The 24,651-nt window shown below is 39.9% G+C and overlaps 1 protein-coding gene across 3 annotated transcripts in view; it reads left to right on the top strand.

Moving 5' to 3' along the window:
- LOC133109704 (contactin-4-like) overlaps positions 1-24,651 on the top strand; it is a 156,060-nt gene that overhangs the window by 45,687 nt on the left and 85,722 nt on the right. For all 3 annotated transcript variants that reach the window (XM_061219202.1, XM_061219201.1, XM_061219203.1), the window contains exons 3-4: positions 4,264-4,396; positions 16,302-16,477. In XM_061219202.1, the coding sequence (XP_061075186.1) occupies positions 4,264-4,396; positions 16,302-16,477 (309 nt within the window). The remainder of the gene's footprint in view (positions 1-4,263; positions 4,397-16,301; positions 16,478-24,651) is intronic.

The raw sequence follows: 24,651 nt of genomic DNA, 5'->3' as shown, positions 1-24,651 counted from the left end.
TGCTCTGTGTGAGGTGTTCCCTACAGAATCCGATGCTTTTGAAAATGATGTGTTACATTGTAGCTACAGCTAAATTAAACAGCAACATTCTCACCTGAGTTTATGTACATGTTTAAATATCACTCAGAATGAAAGCTGCCTCTGGCTGTAAAGGCGCTCACCGTAAGAGAAACCTGCTCCGTGTAAAACCCAGACCCCCTCCAAATCTGGAACAGGGATTGAAGTAAACAGAGCTGTTCTGGGGTTTACTGAGTGCAGTTATTTGACTAAGTCAGTAATCCTATTCCACAAAGCAGAGAGTTAGCTGGATAACTGCGCAAAGTAAAACCTGAAAAAGATGTTTAACTTTAGTCCACGTTCCAGATTTGGGTGGGGTTTTACTCAGTGCTGTTATCTAGCTAACTAAGTAATCCTGCTTGGAACAGGCTCCTGTTCGGTGTCTCTCCTCCTTTTCTGACCAACACTATCTGTCCTCTGGTGCACAGTGTGGCCTGTAAGGCGTTAGAGAGCACTGGCTCGCATTTGGGGGAATCCAAGGAGAGCACCGCACGGCGTGCAGACGAAAGCAGCTCCTGAGGCAGGAAGGGCTGCTCCAAATTAGGCACCGAAGACACGGGAGAAAAATGTTTTGTTTTGTTTCCTCTAAGTTAGGCGACAGAAAAAGCCCTCCCGTCCTCACAAAAAGGAGCGGGAAAATGTGTGAGAGTGACACGATGATGAATGCAGTCTCCGCTCGGAGACTTGAGGGGGTTTGTTGTACTGCAGGCCCCGCACACCTGTCAGCTCCCCAGAGTGTTCCCTGCCTCTGCCTCTCCGTGTTACTCATGTCACATCCAATGCAGATGAATCCTTGAATAAGCCAATTAAGCTGGTGAGTGGAAGAAGAGGGGCTTTTTAGCCATGCAGAAGTTGTCAGGGCCGGGCTGAGCAGGGCGCCCCTCAGGGAGGCTATCTTGGGTGTGTGAAATGGGGGAGGAGGCGTGACCCACATAAACCCTAACCGCACAAAATTGTCATTTTCGGCTGGTTTTGAACGTTCAGTTAAAGTGTTGCTACTCCAGATCAATTCCATTGGCAATCAGTGAAGCTGGATATCTATGGGAGGCTATCCTTCAGCTGCAAATTGATTGTTAGAGTAGAGGAATGCAGGGAGGGGGAGGGTGTGACTATTTAGAACAAAACAAACCTGCCTTGAGTATGCTATGTAATGTAGGCAAAGTCACAAGTGACTGGTGCATTTCATTTTTAATCATGAACAGATTTTGGACACATTTTGGGTTTTTTTTCTGTAACAATGAATGAATGATGTTCATAAAGCATATAATTTCAGAAATGGAGCGATGGGGTTCTTAGACAAAGGGCTAAAACACAGTGGCTGGAATGCAGGCAATAATTTCCATAAATTGTCAGGTATTTTATTTTGTATTCTTGTTTATGTTTGGTTGGAATTTAACAATGCACTGAGTGGTGCATATTGTTCCCTATTCCTGAATGGTTATGCTATTTGCTGAATGATGTTGCATTAAACCCCCTGCTGCTAAAAAGCCTTTGCTCTTTTGTAAGGAGAGGAAATAAGTGGGTTGGATCTCAGCTCTATTGAAAATGTGAATGCTAGCTGTCGGTGAATAAGAAACCTGACCTTTTATGCTGTAAACAGTTTTATTCAATTCATTCTATCTTTACTTTGTCTGTGACAAAACAGTCCTTAAAGTGGATGCCAAATGGCAGCTCACAAATAAAGGTAATTAATAAATCAGTCATTGGATGCTATTTTGCCTCCTATAGAAGGTAGTCCTACATTCTGGAAAATTCCCTGACTCTCTAAAAAATAATTTCCCAAGACTTTCTTGGACTTCATACAGCGTGTAGAGATGAGTGTAAACCTATAATATTTTGAAATTGTTGGCCTCTATCTACAAATGTCTATTATATAAAGTTATCACACATTTTCTCCACCACCAGGTCCACCCCCATGGTGACACAATCATCACTTGCTCTGAAAACTCTATTGGGGTATTTTCACTTCAGGTTACATTGAAATTATTCAAACTCTGGTGCACTAAATCTAAATATTTTTAATGGAGGCTAACTTCCTTTGAGACTAGGAATATAATTCAACACAACATTTAATTTGTTTGCCCAAAAAATTAGATATGGTTGGTTTATTCACAAGCTGCTTATTGTAAATACTGCATTATATGTGTGTGTGTGTGTGTGTGTGTGTGTGTGTGTGTGTGTGTGTGTGTGTGTTTGTGTGAATCTGAATTCGTTGTGCAGGAGATTACATTTGACTTTAGAATGCATTGACCTATGTGATTTATGTATGGATCAGACCTCAACATTATGATGTCATCACTCATGCAAATAAATATGTTATTATGAAGCTGTTTATTTCCATTTTATCCAAACTCAAATCTGTATATGATTGCAGACCTGTATATCATGCACAGTATATGAAGAAAAAATAGTTATTTCAATCAGGTTTCATATGTTAAAAGAAGTATCAGTCCCATACAGTTTCCGGGATGCTTAATTTGTTCAGCTGCAACACCATGGATGGTTACTGTGACAGCGAAATTAGAAGTGCTCAGTTTAAGTAAATTTACCAATAATCATACTTCTACAACAAAAAACACCCATTAGAGATAACTGCTCCAAGTAAAACCCAGACCCCCTCCAAATCTGGAAGATGGATTGAAATAAACAGAGCTGTGCTGGGGTTTACTCAGTGCAGTCATTTGGCTAAATCAGTAATCCTGTTCCACAAAGCAGGATTACTGAGTTAGCTGGATAACTGCGCAAAGTAAAACCCGAAACAAGTCGCAACACCATGGAAGATTACTGTGAAAGTGAAATTAGAAATGCTCAGTTTCAGTAAATGTACCGATAATCATACTTTCACAACAGAAAACACCCATTAAGTCTGAAAAATTACTATGGCTGACTCTCTCAATGCAACTTTTGAAGTTATGGCAACCTGTAATCATTCATGGTGTTATCGCGTCCTGTAATCATTCATGGTGTTATCGCATCCTGTAATCATTCATGGTGTTATCGCAACTTGTAATCATTCATGGTGTTATCGCATCCTGTAATCATTCATGGTGTTATCGCATCCTGTAATCATTAATGGAGGCGCAAAGAGAATCACAGTGGCAGTGGCGACCCAATTTCTTTTTTTTTCTCTTTTTTTTACAGTTGATAATAAAAAGGTACTTCTTCATTAAACTCAGTTATAATTATTTCTTCACTTTGGATTAATGTTATTTTCAGCTTGAAATAGCTTGGAGTGCATAGCGCTTGCATCAGGCTATTAGTTTAAAGAACTAATGGAACCCTGCCATTTTCAGTCCGCTTGACACCTTGTCATAATGTTGCATCATGATGTACCTAGTGGTGCATTTATGTTCTAAACATTTCTTGTTGCCTTTGCTGATTTAAGCAACCTATCAAGAAAAATATAATGGATAAAAAATTACAAATGATCTGTGTGTGTGTGTGTGTGTGTGTGTGTGTGTGTGTGTGTGTGTGTATGTGTGTGTGTGTGTTTGGGTATGCCTGAAAATCACTGCAGATATCAATCAAACCGTAGATGAGCTATTTTGATAGATCTGGTTTGTGGATATTAGGCTGATATATGGACCGGAATTGGTTAGATAATGCAGTGTATAAACTCTCAGCCAAGTGTGGTCAGGTCTCAGGCCACTTCAAAAAATAATGACAAATGCTGTCATTTAACCTTTAACCAAGGCTTTGCTTATTCTGTTCCGTTTGACAAGTCAAGCAGAGAGTGCCTTCGAGCTACCACAACATAGCATTGCCCATGGCTGACTGCGAATCAATGGAGTCAACGGTGTCATTCTGTGCGTCCTCACCGAGACAAAACCACAACTGGGGAATCCGCACAGCGCTGCTAATTGCCTGCATATCGCTTTCACACGCTTCCTTTCAGTGGTATTCCGGGAAAATGAGCGATACATCAGAAGACAGTGAATCCTGCACTGTTTGGTATAAATCAGGAGTGATCCCATTATGGCTTAAATAGAGTTTGAAGACACGACACACTGGAAATAATTCTTTTTCTCAGCTGTGGAAGAGGAGGCAGGCAGGATACATTGATATGTTTTGTCTGGTTGTGGTCTGGGCCTCTAATGGCTGCACACGGGCTGTCCTGCTTGCTGCTTTTGACTAAGTGTCTGTTTGCAAGCAGGTTTCACACAACGGTGTAAGTGGAGATTGGCTTCTTCTTTCTCGCCCACGCAGAGTGCATCGTCGTACAGAGCCCTGCCTTCACCAAGCAGCCGGGCAGCATCGTGTTTCCCGTGGACTCCATGGAGAAGAGCAGAGAGGTGGTCTTCAGCTGTGAAGCCCAAGGAACCCCATCTCCCTTGTACAGGTGAGTCTTCCATTTCAGTCTTTACATGACTTCATAACAGGCCAGGGAGACAAAGACATGAACTTTTTTCCTCCCAGAAGTCAGTCTGTCCCTGGTGTAAAATCCAGCTTGAAATTACCAGCTACCAGCTGGTTGAAAACATAGCTTGAGCTGATGAAACCATGTTGAGTATGGAGCTGGCCTGAACTGGTCGGCCAGCTACTAGCTGTTTCAAAACCTAGCTTGAGCTGTTTTTGTCCAGCAAGGGCATGGGATGTTGACATGGTTGTGGATGTTTGTGTGTCTGTGTGTGTGCATGTTTATAGTAATTGGAATTGGAATAGCAGACAAAGAATAGCTCTATAATGGGTCTGTGTTGTTCTGCATTCTGCAGTTTGCTTCAATGTGATTTCATGTCTGTGTTCATCTACTAGGGTGCATTGTGATTGCTACTTAAAATGTAAATATTAATGGGTCGATATTAATGTATTCATTACAAAGACGTGTTTTCCCTTGTTCAAGAGCCTTTTTTGGTGCACTGTTTGTGCAATTTGTGCTAACGTCCTGATTATCAAATCAAAGTGCCTCTATATCCACAAGATCTACTGCAAAAATAAAAACATTTTGTGATGAGGACTAATAACGATTTTACTGTCATTGTGGTTCATATTTTTTGAGCTTGTGTCTGTGTGTATGGATGAATCAATTGCCTCTAGGTGTAGTTTTAATTTTCTGGAATTGCTTGGCAACGGGGTAAATCGGGTAACACTTGTGACAACAGCATGAAACAACTGCTGAAAAACATATCTGGTGTTATTTCTTTCTGTCAAAAAGCCTGGAGAATATTGCAAGATTCTGTTACATTTGGTATCAGAGGTAATAATATTTTTTGAACCGGAAATTCTGACACTAGCTAATGAGCAGGGAGTCATTTTATATATTGTACTAGCACATGCCACATCATAACTGAAGGGAGATGTTAGTGTTATGTAAATGCTAAAACATTTATTTCTCCCATTAGAGAAATTAGAGGAAATTGCTGTGAAGTTAGAAGAATGTTCGTCTGCAGAGATGTTCTCGCTCCTCCTCATCAGTGTGGCTCATTAGCCTATCGATAGGCTAGCATGTCGTATCTCTGGTAACAACAAGGTTCAGATCAATCATGTCTGTACACAGGAATTGCTGAAGCGAGATTTAGGAGGATTGGAGCATTTAATACTTGGGATTCAGCCAGCTTAAAGGATGGCCTAATCAGCTGTCCCTGCCAGCGAGTTTCAGCAGCTTTCTCAGAGCATGCACTGCCTCACAGAAGCTGAAAACCCTTCCCTCCTGCGAAAAACCTCCGGGGTAAATTGTGTTCGGAGTTTCTTCGCTGCGCATTACGCGGCCGTACATAGCGAGGCATGTTGACCTGAACGGTTTGCTTGTCTACTGCTCATCTTCAGTTCTGTTCAAAGGGCTTCTCTCCAACTGAACACCCCTGCACCAACCCACAAAGCCACCACTTTGTAGCAGCGTGTTTTGCAATTTGAGCCCTGATTTGGCTTATCACCAGAGCTTTTGGGCTTTAGGATGTCAGGGGAAGGGAACAGACCTTAGCGCATGCTGCGAGAGTATAAGTCCGGTCGGAATGTATCATAGTACCTCTCTGAGCAAGAGAGTAAAAACCGAAGACTGTATTTAGCAAATGAAGCATTTTGAGTCTTGTTTAAGAGTCACATTTGGCTGGACAGTGGTTTATTAGTGGCATTTCCCTCGGCAGTATGTGTGCATGCTTTATTGAATAGCAATGTTAGCTTTGAATATTTCATAGCCATTGACAACCGCTGCATGAACGGGTTGAATGTCGTGTAGCATGACAAAGCCACTTGGCAGGGTTATCCTTGGTGATTATTGTGCATGCTTTCCTTAGATGACACCTGCACAGCTATCGTATGATTTCATTGATTTACTGCTACATAATGTGGTAATTGTTTTTTTTTCTCTTAGTATCATTGTCGATGTCTAGAGCTTAGGGAAAATAACAGTATTATTTCAGATGTATTTTAGTCCTCCAACATCAAGCAGTCAGACACACAGAAAACAGAGTACAAAACCGTTTTTATAAGAATACAAAGAGCTTATTGCTGTTACTGTACTATATTGAGTTACGGAATAATCCCTCAGAAGTGATAATGTACCTTCCAGTAGACAGTACATCTGGTCTCACTAAGCCCAATATTATACCTCTGAGGGACCATTTGATAAACATGTACTTACTTACAAAACATACTTATTGTACTTCAATTTTTGTGTGTACATTTTAAGCCAAGAGGCAAAGAATTCTTCAGTGATTTGTGATATGTAACTATTTCATTGATCAGTGTAAAAATACTGACTGACTAATACCTCTGCTGAATCATGATTTAAATCACGCCACCCCTCACTGTGTGTGTGCGTGCGTGTGCGCGTGCGCGTGCGTGCGTTCGTGTGTTCTCAGCATCAGTCATACTAATCTATTTACTCAGTTGTAATGTTCAGTAGTAAAGTGAATACACAGTACTAATTTCCTCTGGTCTTTCTCAGTCCCTTGTGTTTAATCACAAAGGAATTTACCCTGTTTCCATCTTCCTTTCCCAGGCTGGAATAAGCAAAGAAAGTAGAGAAAGTCTAATAACAAAACACAATTTCTGCAATAATGCAATATTGAATGTGATTACGTTTCACAGTATCTGCATACAACAACGTTACACCTTCCCTCTTGTCACGAAAAGGGTCTCTTTGAGCCTCTTTTATTTTTATTCAATGCCCTTTTTCACCTGCTGTTTCTCTTACCCTTTTTTCATTTATGTATTATTCTTACTGTTACACAAATAGAAACCAACCTGTTTTGAAAGGATGAGTTTTGCAGTAAAATAAACCTTTTTGCAGAAGTGTTGTGTGGAAGAAGCATTCAAGTGTATTGTAACTCAGCCCAGAGGTTTTTTATCCCCGTCACAAACCCAACAACGCACAGCTAAGCATCCAAACACATTATCTTTTATGTTGCATTATTACTAACTACTCATATTGCATTTACTGCAGTCTATAAAAATCGTCGTAATATTAGTTGCTTTCGTGCCGCTCTAAGTAAAAATCCATAATGCATTGTGAGGTGCCATTTTGAAGTATTTTACCTGACGTTAGGAAACCAGGTATGTATAAACAACGGTGTTTTGGATGATGACTATGCAGTACAGATGTGTAATAGTTATAATTTACTACTAGCCCCTATTTCTTCACACAAACAGTTTAGTGGCAGTGCCCTGGATATCGCTATGAACTTTCCTCTCACCAAGATTTCAGCTTGCAGTGCTGACAAAATATATTTGCTTTTGCATATTATTCTCTCCCATCACAGTTGAAACATTAACATTTCATGATGCTGCTCTTCCTTAGCTGGAGCTAAGACTTCCTGTCTTCCTGTGCCCATATTTATATGATGATCCTGCTGCTGAGATACATAACTTTTATTCATACTCAGCCCAGCCCCAAATTTTTAGGCTTCTACCGTCAAACAAAACAGGAACACACATTTTCTGTTTGTGCTATCATTCAAAACTCAGCCATCTGTAATCATATCCTAGGACCTCCTGGACAGTCGTCATTGGAGCACATCCATCTAGTTGACAAGCCAGTCATTTTCACTCCTGTGGATTTGATTATACCTTTTTGCATTTCAACTCATTCCAGAACATTGTTTGCCTGTTCGTGCAGACCAGTTAATATATGTGTTTAACAACGCTCATGCTGTTTTGGTGAACTAGGTGTGGATACTAATGAAATCAGCACAGCCAGTGCTGTGTCTTCCACACAGTCAGAGAAATGTTGTGCCCAAATATGCAACAATCTGGAAACATAATTGGTTCATATAACATCAAATCACGCCATCCTCCATTCTTTTTCACACATTGACTGAAAGTTAGGGCTGAAATCATGAAAACACCATGGGTGTCCACCTAAATCACAAATTCCCAGTGAATCACAACATGATTGAGAAATGAACCTGCAGAGTCAACTGAGTCACAGTCACTTGGCTCAACACACAGCTGGTCGCCAAGAGAGGAAGGGTCTCGATTACCAGGGCTTTCCTCGCCCCACCGTGCACCAGCAATTCCTCTGCTGGACGCCTGCAATCTTCCGACTCAGTCCAGCACGGCAGGAAGTACAGTATACTGCTGTAACAGCATGCTGGTGGAGCTCCGGTTGTGGTCTGCAGAGAGACAGTTGGGAGAACTTTATAATATTGTGAGAAAAAAAGTCATATATCTGATTTAAAAGAAATGTTACAATGAAATAAAAACAAAACATGAGATTGGTGAAGTTCATTGCACTTATATAAATACTGAGCAAAATTAACTTGCAGTGAACATAAATCCAACAGTAACATAATTTTGAAAATGTTAGATTTTTTATATTAATTCGATTTTTGACTCTAAGCAATAAACTATTGTACCCTCCCGCCATCAGACGTGCTGGCTCCTTGCATTTTTAATGAATTCAATTGCTTTGAGCTGAAACCCTTCAACAGCAACATCTTGCCTTATAGTTTTAAATGGTTGAGCTGATGAGCAGAGTTTCCCCCATCGTTTGTAACATTTAGAGGCTCTTCACATCCTATCAGTAACAAGGACCATGATAGTCTAAGTAATATTGTTCATTGCGCAGTTAAATATTTAATGTTATTTTAGTTCTTTGCTCGAAAGTAAAACCCCTGAACTGCTGGTGGTGCACTTATGTGAGTGTATAGACCTTTCTCCTTCCTGCTATTCAATTTTAATAAGGCTGGAAATGCATGGAGAGATGAGGGTGGAAGTGAGGTCGGGCTGAAATGAGGCGATGCGCGGGGTAACGTCCTTCTAATTGTGGGGGTCTGTACTGTGGAGCTGGCGGCGGTTTGTACGTGATTGACAGCAGGATACTGGAGGGGTCCTCCCTATGAATCACTCTCATATGCACTCTAGGGCTTGTTGTTGTAGAGGAAAATAAGCTATAGTGGAAAGTAAGGCACCGCTCAAAAGCAGGTTCGGAGTAAGCTGTGTACGTAAGCCTCCCTCTGTTATTTGTGCTAGAGGTGGAATGCACTACTGCAATCTGCGTAAGGCAGGTCTTAGTCTCATTCTCATTCTTTCCTGTAACATTTGAGCATTTGAAAAATACATTTTAAAAATAAACTGAACTAGCGCCTGGAATTCCAAATGTGTCCGCCCACTGCTTTGAGGCTGAAAGTGGAACAGTTACCAAAATATACATTTTGAGTTAGATTCTCCATTAAATTACTGCGGGGTAAATGAAAAGCAATAGCAAAATAAACGGCAAATTAGATGGCCACAACATTTCACATTGCTGCGATTACACCCTCAGGTTTTGGCTAACTATGCTCGTAGTGTACTTGAAAGGAATATTAAGCATTTCATCTTGAATTTCTGTACTTCATGAAAAGAAGTTATACTGTACATTAAACTAATTAAACTAAAGTGGAATTAAAAATGTTATGTTGGCCTTGAACTGAAATATTAATATTTATTTATTTAGTTATTAGTCTTGGACTCGATTCACACTATTTCAGTTACAGTGAAATATTAAATTGTCACCATGGTAGAGTGACTACTTACTCGCCAAGTGACTACTTACAAGGAAAGACCACTACTTCAGAATTTGAATGAACTGTGTCTTTACATTTTGATAAATTAGTACATTTCATCAGTGTACCTCACTGATTTAAAGCCCCATTATATTCTACTCTGCAATAATCGCAATACTGTGTGCTCCATTCTTAAAATATACAAATCTAATAAATGTATTTTAAAAAGTGTAAACTTAGATTTTAAAAAAGACTTGAGAATTGTCTGCTAAGACTTGAGACTTGACTTGACTTGGCTCAAGATGAATGCACAAATCTGGACTCATCATGGATTCCAGTGGTGATATTTGTAAACTGCCATCTAACATAGTAATAAACAGATCCATGATTTAGAATTGTGCTGTTTTTACTGGAAAGCTTAACCCTTTCCACTTTGCCCCCCCCCCCAGAGGGAAATTTCCACCTAGTCCTATAAAACTGTCAATATCAATTAAAAAATCTATTAAAACATTACTGCACACACATGGTTGAATAATAAAAAAAATGTATTTTAAATATTATTAATTTTTTTTATTTTATTTTATGAAAATATTTGTGCACAAACTTAATGTCAATTTGTGTACAAAATATGGTAATGATATCAACAGGCATTCAAATTCCACATGACTTTCCCCAAAACTGCACCCAGAGTGTTCCCAAATCTCTGCAAATAACCACGTAGCTTTTTATCCAGGCATATCAATGATCTGAAAAGCGTATTTTTCTATTGAACAAAATGTGAAGATAGTTAACCAAATCATTTGCAAAATAAACATTATATTAATGGCTGACACTCTTATCCAGAGCGACGTACAGTTCATTAGACTAAGCAGGAGAAAATCCTCCCCTGGAGCAATGCAGGGTTTAGGGCCTTGATCAAGGGCCCAATGGCTGTGCAGATCGATCAAACCACCAACCTTGCGGGTTCCAGTCATGTACCTTAGCCACTACACTACAGGCCGTATGAAACTTATATGTCTACCAAACCGGATACATGTTGGCCAGACATGGAATATGTGAGCTAAGAAAATAAAATAAAAATTTCATTAATGCAAATTTTGGATTGTATATTTTTGTTCTCATATTGGAAGATAATTTTTTGACGTAGAGAAAAGGATTGTTAGAATGTGCCTTTTATTGTCTGAGTCTGTGGCGAGGACAGGGTTGTAAAACGTGAGCATGGTGTGGGGGAGGCTGGAGTTTTATGGCCTTTTATGGCCCTATGGCAAATTAGAGACTGATAAGCATTATAGCTGATACGTATTTTTTTAACAATCTGGCATCGCCCTTCTGCTGTTTATTGCATCACGATTTTTTGTATGATATATATATGAATGCAGCAATAATTTGAGATCTGGACAACTCAATCACAAAGGGACAAAGTGGATAGGGTTAAGTATAGTTTCCAATATTGACCGTATTATGGCAAAAATTATGATGAAAGCATTCCCTGCAATCTACTTTCATTGATACAAATTAATTTATTTCCCCTTAGGGACATTATTTAATTTCATACCGAGAACATAAGAAAGTAGAATTAAAAAACATGTCAGGTCCCAGGAGGAAAGCCAGGTGACATTGTATTTCTGTTCATGTCTCAATTTTCTGTTCTGTTTCAAATGTTTTTTAACTTCCAAATTTATCTTCATCCATAACCCAGCTCGCTTGCCCTGACCTGAAAAAAGACTTCTTTCTGAGACAAATTTAGCAATGAGTAGTATCACAAGAACCGTTTACAAAAAGGAAACATGAATAAATTAGAGGCAAGTATAAACTAAATAAATCATTTTCACTATTAATATCTACAACATTTTATGGTGCTAATGCTAATTTCAGCAGAACAGCTAATTTTATTACCTTGGTTTTCTTTATTGGACAGAAATGAAGGCAGTCTATATTTTAATCATATGTTGTTGAAAAATCTCTCTTGGTATATATTGGCTGTAATGGCCTAATTAAAGGCTGGGAACCCACACAAGAGGACAAGGGTTACAAACAAACGAAGCCACGGAGAAAGTGAGAAAACTGCCCTCGAAATTACAAGTTAGATGACATTTCCAGTGCAGGAGGCAGAGCCCTGTAATTTTCGGTGCCCATTACAAGCAGATCTGCCTGAAAGCTTCAACAGGTGAGATGAGGTGAGTTGCATAAGGGACCAGGTGTGGTAACTGTTTTTTGGTTTGACTCCCTGGTGAATCTATATGTGCCGGTTTCACAGACACCGATTAAGCCTAGTCCTAAACTAAATGCAATTTTGAGATTCTCCATGCATAACTCAATTTAGTTCAGGAATAAGCTTTATCTGTGTTTGCGATACTGGCCCTATACAGTATGTTGGGCAAGGTAACCTAGCACTGCTTATGTAAACATCATGCCCTAAAAAATAGATTGTATGCAAAAGCTATTATAAGTTACTTTGACTAAGAGCGTCTGTTAAATTTCTCAAATATAAATGTAATTGAAGTCATCACATTCTGTCAGTCATAATTTGCCTATCCAGTGCACACTAATGAGTGATGAGTGAGCAAGATTTAAATGAATATCTGTGTTCCTGTCTCATTTCCCACATCAGATGTCTTTGTAGTGGTATTTGCCTGGATTTGTGTGGTTTTTGACAGGCATTTTCTCAGATCAGTTAATAACGATGAACCGATTTGGGTGTAGAGCAGGGGCAGAGAGGTGAGATGGTGTTCTTATGTTCGGTCTAATTGTGTTTCCTCGATCTTGTTTCCCTCTTGTGTTCCTTTAAGTGAACCTTCTTTGCTTTCACTACAAGATCTTGATCTTTGAGACCAAACTAATCAGAAGAAGATGTTTTGAAGAAACTTTTGACGGATTACTTATTTATCTAGCAGTCAACGGCCCAATAATGACAATCAATTATTCCACTGACTGTGAGGAAATAACCAAGGCCTAATCAGCCGAGCCCTAATCATGATTTGCAACGGCCATTTCCCAATAAAATGATTAAAACTCCTCAATAATGCTTACTCATCTGTTTAAAGCCTTTTCCTTAGGTTCATCTTAATGGGGTTGGACATTATTGATGAAAAAATTTAAATGCTTTGTGCTTACACAAGCTGTACATTACATAAATTATGGGTTTACAGGTCCACAATGCCCTACCAGAACTTAACATTATTGATTTGTATTTTTTCTCATGATTATAACAAAGGCTTTAGATGTGGTAGGGTTGAAGGGTCTCCTGACTTGATAAATGAATAATCCCCCTCACTGATCACCTCTAACATCCGTGATAATCAGGCTTTCTAGTACAGAATATAAAGGTTAAGAACACAAGAAGAAGCGATTTGGTCTAGTAGCTGCTCTATAATGATTTAGACGTAGCGTTATGCTGCTTGACGAGGTGGATTGCGAGATCGATGGCCCCATACTAGGCCGCATTCTGTGGAAGGCAGTGTCAAAGACATCATGGCAGCATTTGCCAAGATGGCAGACTCAGTTCCAGATGATGAGACTCTGTCCCGAGCTGTTGCACTCATTGGCTCACAGACTGGCATTGAGGAGTGAGAGTGTTTTTTGCCCCTTCAAAATACGGAGTGGACCAATTAATGCTATGGAGGAGGCCCACTGCATTATGTCAGTGGGCAGCTTGTAGCCTTGTGGCTAAGGTACATGACTGGAACCCAGACTGAGACCTGGAAGGTTGGTGGTCCAAGCCCTGGTGAAGCCATGTTAAGACAGCTGTTGCGTCCTTGAGCAAGGCCCTTAACCCCACATTGCTCCAGGGGGGTTTGTCATCTGATTAGTCTAGTCAACTGTAAGTCGCCGTGGGTAAAAGTGTCAGCTAAATAAATAAATATATTATTATGCACTCTACTGTCCCCTTCAGGTGAGTGGGCTGAGTACTGACAAGCAATGACAAATATTTTATTCCAACAGTTGCAGAATCCATGGTTATCCATGGCATCTGCCTAAGTTGTTTTCATCAAGTGTGCTTTTCACACAGTGGTCAAAATGTCTGATACTAAAGTAGTGGTTTACCTGCGTGACCCTTCTCTCTCCCTCTCCTCCAGGCACCTTAAGTGCTGCAGTTTACTCCATGGGTATTACCGAAATGTCACCTGTGTAAAAGCGTATACCTCGCAAAGAGGAAGGGGAAAATAAGTAGTTTGAACAAAAGTTCCATCACTAGAACTCCTTGGCATGGATCCAATAAACATTTTCTGTTCAAGTTGTTTCGGAATTCTGTTCTTTTTCAGCATCATAAATAATTTGCCATTTCTACCTGGTGCCAAAATACACACAGCAATCTGTTTTTAGGCAAAAAAATAAATAAATAAAAAAGAGTTGGTATCTTGAATGTATTTGTCACAGTGACTTTGGACACTTGTTTGTACAATTTAAACTTTAGCCGGAATTCCTTGTTGTAGATTTAATCATCAGATTGATTTGTTTAATTAATTATGGTGAACATTGAACTTTCCAAATTGCCATTGGAAGGGAGACAACTAACTGTTTAAACAAATGACTTTGTCTCCCTGGCAGAGTAAACTACTTTAAATCATGGTGTCTATTTAGAGAGAGACTGATACAAGAGTACCACCTTAAAGAAATGATCTGGTAGTTCTGAGGCAGTGGGTAATCCTGTATTTATTTATTTTTTTATGCAATTTATGAACAGGTGATCACATAGTGAGGTGATTTCATATTGCAGAGAATTTAAAACTGAGAACTTGCTCCGTTAATGCTGAACTCCTGGAACATGATAGGATATAGAAAGGAAAAGCTCAACAACAAAAATAAAATAAAATAGGCCAGCAATGGAGAGAGGACAAGTCTGTAATTTGGGCCTGTGATGAGGAGCTCTACGCTTAATTTGCATGAAGGACGTTTATGAAGGCTGTGAATGAACGTCTTTACGGCTTTGCCCGGTAATTTATTTTCATTAGAATGTTTTCAAAATATTCATATTTGAGTTTTTGAATATTTCAGTGAAATACATTTACAGCATTTATTAATAAGATTATCATTTACTGCTTAGAAATTTCAGATGGTAAAGAGAGCTTGTTTTCAGCTGTATCTATGTTCATAGTCTGATTTGAGTTGTGAGTGGGTGTTGACATTTGAGGGTAGCAAAATGCAAATAGCTGCATGACTAATTTAACAGACTTCAAAGTCACAGTGTTTATTCTGTCATACTCTCCCATTCTCGCTCTCTCTCTTTCTCTACGTCTGTGTGTGTCTGTGTTTCTATTTCAGAATTGTAATTACCTTGGCCAAGCTTAAGATATGGTTGTCCATGCATCAGTGATGGGTGTAGGTGTAATGATGAGTATATACTGTATACTGTACCAATAACATAGTTTAAAGGCATCTAAAGCCTAGAAACAAGAAGAGATACTGAAATCTCTCTTATACCGACACTAGGGAAACATGTAAACACACCTAACTAATCAGAAACACCCACAAAGCCATTTGTCTCAGACATTATGGCACATTGAAATGAGGGGGCTGTAAAAAACGTTTTGTAAAAAGGTGCTGTAATCCTGTAATGTGGTGAAACCAATGTATAATAATAATACCCTTTAATAAAAGCTGAGAATGTGCACATTAAGCATGTGAAATGTGAAATGACACATCTAAATTTGTCAAGTAAAAATATTTTTTTGTGGTTGGCACTGCATATATGTGTTTGAACCTCTGACCGTTCTCAGCCACAGAACTGCAGCTCTCTGTTTTTTTTTTTTTTTTGGCACCATTGTATACTCTAGAGACTGTTGGTTGTGAAAGTAGCAGGAGATTAGCAGTTTCTGAGATACTCAAACCACCCCTCTGGCACCAATAACCCTTCCGTGGTCTGAACTTGACCATGTCTACATGCTTTTATGCATGGACCTGCAGCCACAATGTTGGCTGATTAGATACTTTTCTGGTGTACAAATCTACCTAATAAAGTGGTCACCGAGTGTAGATCCATCAGTCTATGTATGTATGTATGGTTACAGATTCACATTTAATAATTTTCACTAAGAGCTTATATAAGCTTATATAAAATAGATTAAAACAAGGACAGGAGGGTAAATAGTCAAAGTAAACCGTTTTTGTTATAATGCAGGTATCCAACTGATTAGACAGACCTGTTTGTTTACTTTTATTTTGAAATAATTGACTCTCCACAGCATCCATCAGACCCAGTTTGTATGGTTTCCCTGACAACCAAACTTCTGTCTGCCAGCAACCTGTGGCTTCGCCCGGCTGAAGCGCTAAACTCTGTTTGCTTGTTGTAAATACGTTTTGTGGCTTTTCTGCTCTGTTTGATAGGTGGAAGTTGAATGGCACAGTGATTGCCCCCAAATCAGGTGCCCGCTACAGCCTGTCTGGAGGAAACCTGCGAATCAGCCGTCTGAATAAAGACGAAGACGCCGGAACATACCAATGCCTGGCTTCAAATTCTTTCGGGACCATTGTCAGCCGTGAGGCCAGCCTAACCTTTGCATGTAAGTCCGGAACTTTCTCTTTTTTTTGGTTTATAATCAAAGGTAAATGCTGGTAGTTATGAAAAGGGAAAGTGGAAAATATTATGTAATAGCATGCCCGCACCTGGTTTTGTGCTGAGACACAGCCTCTCCCTGCTGAAGCCTTCCTACTCTGGATAGTGTTTGACACCGTCCCCCACTCTGCTGCTAATAGAGATGGTGGGGTTATGAGGAACGTGTCTGTCATAGCAAAACCCTGCCAGTCTATATGACTCATTTTTTCAGCTTTTACAAGACCATAATTCTTAAGCTTCCACTGTATGAAACTGGGGGGCGGGGAGGGCCTTGCCCTCGATTGGTCGGTTGTTTAAAATGATGGCATCGGCAGCGAATGAGCGATGGGCCACCTTGCAGATTGAATCCTGATTGGCACTCTCGGAACAAGGCCGCCCTATCTCTCCGCGCCTTGTTGTTTTGTCCCTGAGGCCTGGCAGTACCAGGCCGGAAAGGGCCCTGTTCCACTGGGGAACCACCGGGCCTGTATGAGGACGCATTGACAGTTCCATCAATTGCTGGTGTCTGACCTTACCAGCTTCCCCCCCCTGTCACATGGAGAGGGCACGCGCCAGTGACCGCCTGCCATCCATCTTCTTTATTACTCTTGGTATAGCTTAATTAACTTCAGAAGATGATTGAATGGCACAGGTTCAAGAGAATAATTTAAAGGGCACCGGATATTATTGGAGTGTGTATCCTCTAATTTGATATATAAACTGAAGACTTGTGCGGTGTTTTCAGCAGCATGCAAAGAAATCTATTCATTTTCTGCTAATAGACAATGCTTAAGCATTTCATATCAGGCTTTAAAAAAGCAAGACGCACAATGTTCCCAGTATGTAAAATGAACTTGTCTTTATTTGTGTCTTACATGGGTGAACCATGCATAGAAAATCTATATCTGGAGTGAAAATCTGAGCCTTTATCACTGGCACTGATTTCTTTGAACTTATTGACAGAGATGGTGTGTGTCACCTTGTTTTTGAAGTTGTGGGTCCTACAGGACCAATTAAACCAAAAATAGCATTATACCATATCCCATTTAATGTGCTGTTATAGGGCTGAATAAGATTGATGTAAATTGTATCCTTATAAATAGACTTGGCATGCACAGTCAATAGATGGTCAATAATACAGCTCCAGTCGAACCATTCAGGCCCAGTGATTGGCTGTAGATGTATCGACTCGCCATAGGCAACATTTCTGTTTGATTATTTATCTGACTTTTATCAGTGAAAGGAAATCTTTTATGGCTGTGGAAAATATTTCCCTTAAGTGGTGGAAGTGGTGGAACTTACAGTGAAACTGGTGTTATATAACTTTCACTCTCCAGAAAGACATACAAGACATTTTAGCTAAATCAATAGCATATTCACAATATCTGAAGGTTGAATGGATTATGAAATATGTTATTTCACCATGGTTGCTCTTTATTTATAACTATTGATCAATGCCACCTCTTCTAAGTGATGCATATTAAAACTAAGACTTTCATTTTATGAACTGTTATGATCTGTGTTTCGTGGTAATTCTTTTGGAGTTTTGACCTTCAACTTTCTGTATAATGAAAAAGATAAGAACAAGAAGTTTTACTGTTATTTATTTTTTTATATATTTATTTATTTTATTTCGGCTAACTTCATTGCACTGCTTTTGAAAACCCTGCCATTTGTTGTATTGGAAATAACTTTAACATTGAATATTTTGTAGTTAACATGCAATTCCTTTTTTTTGTGTTTAAAGTGTTTAACTAGGAGGGGCAGTGACACACAATTATTCCTCTGTAAATTCCTGTTCAAAACTCTATGGTTGTATTTCTTCGTCAAAATCGGCATATCGCCCAGGCTCAAGTTAGGTTCTGTGATATTTGTATGCTAACATTACCATATTTTTGTGGGAGTGTCATGTGATTGCCTGGATGGGTGGCCGCCCCATAAACCAGTCTCTGTGTTGAAGGGTGGAGTTTGAGCGCCCGTTACCTTCTGGGAAACACAGGCTGGAGATTCAAGCCCTGAGAAGTTTTGCCCCATATTTAGGAAAGAGCACACTGACAGTGATTTTAAAAATGCCTGCACACATAATTTAAGCATTTAATCCAAATAATCTGAACTGAAATGACAGTGCTCATGACAGTGCTCCTTTAGCACTGAAGCAATTGGAGACCTACAATAAGCATATTTTGGCTGATTTGCCGTTCTCTTGGTTTTAACTTTAGTCTACCTTTACCTTCACCATACCATGGCTCATATTTTCAAAACCGTCTCAGCTACATGAACAAACTATAAAACAGTAATTTCATTGTACTACTGTATATGTGTGTGTGTGAACTGCAATGAAAGACCCAAAAAGAAAATAAATGAGAAAATAAGTGAGATTCTTGTATTTTATAACACACAGTCAACACATACTATGCCCCAAGGCTTCTTATTCAAGTTTCTGTCACACCAAGGTCTTGGCATGTGAAAAGAAGTAAGTAACAATACCACACATCACAGAAAGCATAACATATTTATCTAACTGTGAGCAGGACGCAAAACTGTGCCAAGCATCAAACTACGCTCAGCGAGCACTTATTATTAGGTATTTATTTCTTTTTGTGCTTCTTTTTTAGACTTATTGGTCTTCTGCTGCTGTAGCCTATCCATTTAAGAGGTTTGAGGCATTGTGTGTTCAGGGATGCTCTTCTTTGTACCACTGTTGTAATGTGTGGTTATTTACGTACATTACTGTCAACTTCCTGTCAGCTTTGACCAGTCTGGCCATTCTCCTTGGACCTCTCTCATTAACAAGGTGTTTTTGCCTGCAGAACTGCTGCTCCCTGGTTTGTTTATTTTTTTCGCACTATTCTCTGCAAACTCCAGAGACTGTCGTGCATGAAAATCCCAGGTGATCAGCAGCCTCTGAGATATTCAAAACACCCTGTCTGCCACCAACAATCCTTCCATGGTCAAAGTGACTTAGATCACATTTCTTCCCATTCTGATGGTTGATGTGAACATTAACTGAAGCTTCTGACCCGTATCTACATGATTGTATGCATTGCACTGCTGCCACGCAATTGACTGATTAGATAATCGCATGAATAAGTAGGTGTAATAAAGAAATAATCTTCCTAATAAAGTGCTTCGTGAGTGTATGTTCAAGCTTAATCAACAAACCAAGCCAAAGCAGGCAGAGACACCTGCGAGTCTTTGCACCGTCTGCACTTTTTGTTGTACCCTGCCCTCTGGCCTTGCAGTATTCACAGTTCCTGTGGCCTGTTGTGGCCTGCATTGCTTGGCTTTGCTTTGCTTCCTCTGCTTCATGTTGGTAGAAGATGGAGGCCTCCTGAGGCTGACGCCGTGTTGGCTCTCAGGCCTCCTGAGCTGCTGAAGCTCAGTGTCCTGCCGTACACTAAAGTAGACATAAACATGTTGTTATGGAATGCTCACACTCATGTCACTCAAACATAAGTAATTTATACAACATACATCGCAGACTCAAAATGTGAAATTACATGCAGACATTAGTAAGAAGATGTAAGAGGCTGAGGTTTTTGTGTGGTAATGCAAAAAGCAAAAAGTGTTACAACTGTACTCAGCCTCCCCTATATAGTACATGTTATTTAGCTGACGCTTTTATCCAAAGCGTCCCTATATATTGTATAGAAGTACTTATCCTGAAACGGGTCGATTCTGTCCCGATAATTTACCTCCTCATCGGAAAGCTGTCCGTTCCTGATGAATTTTGATCCTCTTCACTGGTTTCTATCCAGCGCTTCCTGGACGCAATATATATTCCTAAAACTTTCCTGTCCATTCTAACTTCTTTCTCCACAGAGCCAAAATAGCAGAAGGTTTGTAGCTTGACTGGCCACATTCTCCATAGGATACCTCCAGCTCTGATTGGTTTACAAATGTGATAAGGTGTCTACGGAATTCTAAAGGATCTATTTTTCAATGGACCTCAGCCTCTGTTGTTCAGAGGACAGCCTATAGCCAAGGTGCCTGACTAATTGGGAAGGTTGGTGGCTGGAGCCCCATGGTAGCCACAATATGATCAGCTGTTGGGCCCTTGAGCAAGGGCACATTAACCCCACATCGCTCCAGGGCGGGATTGGCCCCTGCTTAGTCTAATCATCTGTAAGTCACTTTGGATAATAGTGTCAGCGAAATAACTGCAATGTTACGTAACTCTCCGATTGGCTGTATGGCGTTGGCAGTCCAAGTTACTGAGAATTGAAGCAGTGCTTTGGTTTGCATTGGTTGATTGGTAGATCCCACCCCTATTTCACTCTGGGTTTGTTTAATAGAAATGTGACTGTGTGTCCTTCAGCTCGACGAGAATTGTAGCTTTTCAACACATTTTTGCAGATTGAAGTATATACAGTGCATCCGGAAAGTATTCACAGCGCTTCACTTTTTCCACATTTTGTTATGTTACAGCCTTATTCCAAAATTGATTAAATTCATTTTTTTCCTCCAAATTCTACACACAATACCCCATAATGACAATGTGAATAATTTTTTTTGGGAGATTTTTGCTAATTTATTAAAAATAAAAAACTAAGAAATCACATGTACATAAGTATTCACAGCCTTTGCCATGAAGCTCAAAATTGAGCTCAGGTGCATCCTGTTTCCACTGATCAACCTTGAGATGTTTCTCCAGCTTAATTGGAGTCCACCTGTGTTAAATTCAGTTGATTGGACATGATTTGGAAAGGCACACACCTGTCTATATAAGGTTCCACAGTTGACAGTGCATGTCGGAGCACAAACCAAGCAGGAAGTCAAAGGAATTATCTGTAGACCTCCAAGACAGGATTGTCTCGAGGCACAAATCTGGGGAAGGGTACAGAAAAATTTCTGCTGCTTTGAAGGTCCCAATGAGCAAAGTGGCCTCCATCATCCGTAAATGGAAGAAGTTCGGAACCACCAGGACTCTTCCTAGAGCTGGCCGCCTGTCTAAACTGAGCAATCGGGGGAGAAGGGCCTTAGTCAGGGAGGTGACCAAGAACCCGATGGTCACTCTGTCAGAGCTCCAGTGTTCCTCTGTGGAGAGAGGAGAACCTTCCAGAAGGACAACCATCTCTGCAGCAATCCACCAATCAGGCCTGTATGGTAGAGTGGCCAGACAGCCACTCCTTAGTAAAAGGCACATGGCAGCCCGCGTGGAGTTTGCCAAAAGGCACCTGAAGGACTCTCAGACCATGAGAAACAAAATTCTCTGGTCTGATGAGACAAAGATTGAACTCTTTGGCGTGAATGCCAGGCGTCATGTTTGGAGGAAACCAGGCACCGCTCATCACCTGGCTAATACCATCCCTACAGTGAAGCATGGTGGTGGCAGCATCATGCTGTGGGGATGTTTTTCAGCGGCAGGAACTGGGAGACTAGTCAGGATTGAGGGAAAGATGAATGCAGCAATGTACAGAGACATCCTGGATGAAAACCTGCTCCAGAGCGCTCTTGACCTCAGACTGGGGCGACGGTTCATCTTTCAGCAGGACAACGACCCTAAGCACACAGCCAAGATATCAAAGGAGTGGCTTCAGGACAACTCTGTGAATGTCCTTGAGTGGCCCAGCCAGAGCCCAGACTTGAATCCGATTGAACATCTCTGGAGAGATCTGAAAATGGCTGCGCACCGACGCTCCCCATCCAACCTGATGGAGCTTGAGAGGTGCTGCAAAGAGGAATGGGCGGAACTGCCCAAAGATAGGTGTGCCAAGCTTGTGGCATCATATTCAAAAAGACTTGAGGCTGAAATTGCTGCCAAAGGTGCATCAACAAAGTATTGAGCAAAGGCTGTGAATACTTATGTACATGCAAAACATTTAAAAAAAACTTCTTTCATGTTGTCATTACGGGGTGTTGTGTGTAGAATTTTGAGGAAAAAAAATGAATTTATTTATTTATTAACATAACAAAATGTGGGAAAAGTGAAGCGCTGTGAATACTTTCCGGATGCACTGTATATATATATATATATATATATATATATATATATTTATGTATAAATATGCATTTTTTATTGTTGTTTGATTCGGAGGAGTGCTGATTGGCTGCTGGCCTCAAATAAAGTTTTCATCAATTTAGCACAAGTCATCACAAGTTCACTAGTTATGTAGTATATTGTATATAGTATATACAGTATTGTATTATTCCTTAACCACCCTCTGGCAGGGTTAAATATTAGCCTACTTTTTCCACCCTCTTTCTGTTGCATGTGAACACCAGCTGAATCTGACAAAAAAACATAAAACATGTCTTCCAAATGGCATATGCAATGTAGGCTAATGCTGTTAGAGGTTGACCACTGATGCAGTTCTTTGTGTGTGTGTGTGTGTGTGTGTGTGGGCGTGGGTGAAAAGGATATAACAGGGATAAGCATTAGCGGAGTGTAAATGGGAAGGGGAACCCTCAGGGTTAGCTTATATGCTGGAGGATGGCTGATGTCCAGATGATCTCATAACACTGCTCTTAGTGTAAATTGAATGCAGGCCACGAATGATGCTCTTGTGAGCAAGGGTTGGTGTCCGAGTCATGAACTGCATCTGATGGATAGGAGCCTGCGCATTTTCTGCTGGGTGAATCACCACAACCTCCTGCGCTATTAGGAATTAGGAGGCATGGGCTGGGATGGGTGTGCTGTCCACAGTCGATGGCCAGTTAAAATGAGCCATAAGATTGGCTCTCGTCAGCAGGGCAGGGGATGAAATCTGTAACTTCAGTCAATGTAACATCAGACACGTTTGTGATATCGTCAATCTGAAAATATTACCCATAATCCCCTTTACTTGCTCTGAGTTTTGTGCATGGTGTGTGATGGTGTAGCTGACAGCATAGATGTGCATAGTGTTTCTTTCAGTATATTTTTTGTTAGTGGACAAATCATAATGTCAGGCACAGTAACGCTACATTTTTGTACATCACTGTAAAACATACACACTTTCAGTTTTTATTCTGTGTATTTTATTGGGATTTGGTCTTCTACTTGCATGAGCAAATGTTTCCTACATCTAGTAGTTTGAAGACAATTTAGAATCAAAGTTTTCTTTCTTTCTTGCTCTTGATTTCCATCTCAACACAAAAGAAGTGCAGAACTAATGATGAATTGACAGGGCCTAGGAATGCTAGCGTCAGAACGTGCAGCTAAATAATGAATGGCGTTGGCAGCTGCACAACCATTCTTTTCCCTTAACCCTCCAATGTGTAATGTCAGTCATGATGCATTTGCTCTGGATTGAACCCAGGCCAGTTTTGTGTTTCACCATGTATGACATTTTTTGCAGCGTTTTTGTCATGTATATTGTATAATGCTGAAGAATTTAAGAGTTTGAACATCCCATCATTTAACCTTTATCTTATCCATGTGTCTTTGGGTTTGTGTATGTCCATATGTGTTTGTGTGTGTGCGCGTGGATGTGTGTGCGTGTGTATGTCTTGCCAGATTCAGTTACGCTACTTTATTGGACCAGAGATTACGTTTTTTGTTCATATGTTTGATTGTAGTGCAAATCCATTTAGTGCATGTAAAGAACAGAGCCATTATATTAAACATTATTCACTACCTTTAACAAATAATTCCTTCACCAAATATCTTATAATGCCATTTCATTAGCTAAATAATACATTTGATATCTCTTTGATATTCATAACCAGTGCACAAAATTCTTATTATGATCTCCCCCTCCTTACACGTTTCCCAGAATGTCTGGGCTGTCTCTTAAAATGTTATTAAAGTAGTTTGTCACCTTGAAGATGAGGTAATATTGACACATGACTCGACAAGGTAATTTTATTGGATCAACACAAAGAACACCCTGGCTTCCAGACGGCTTGTAGGACAATTCCAGATGAAAGCATTCCTTTATGTTATTGTCTACTATATCTATATTATTATATTATTATATACTACTATATTATTATCTGCTATAATGTTTGCTCTGAAAACATTTCACTTCACATTTTATTTCACAAACATATTTATCTTCATATCCATGATGTAATCTAACAACATTATTTAAAAGAAGATTTACCTAGCAAATTAGAAATGGTCATATCTGAGCACACAGTATGTGAAGTATTAATACTGTATCTTATATCACTTGTGCACCAATTCATTTATTTGCCATCTATAGATGTACTGTATGT

Source organism: Conger conger, chromosome 14, assembly GCF_963514075.1.
Source record: "Conger conger chromosome 14, fConCon1.1, whole genome shotgun sequence".
Lineage (NCBI taxonomy): Eukaryota > Metazoa > Chordata > Actinopteri > Anguilliformes > Congridae > Conger > Conger conger.
Note: the sequence above shows the minus strand (reverse complement) of the source record. Positions and strands in the feature narration are given on the sequence as shown.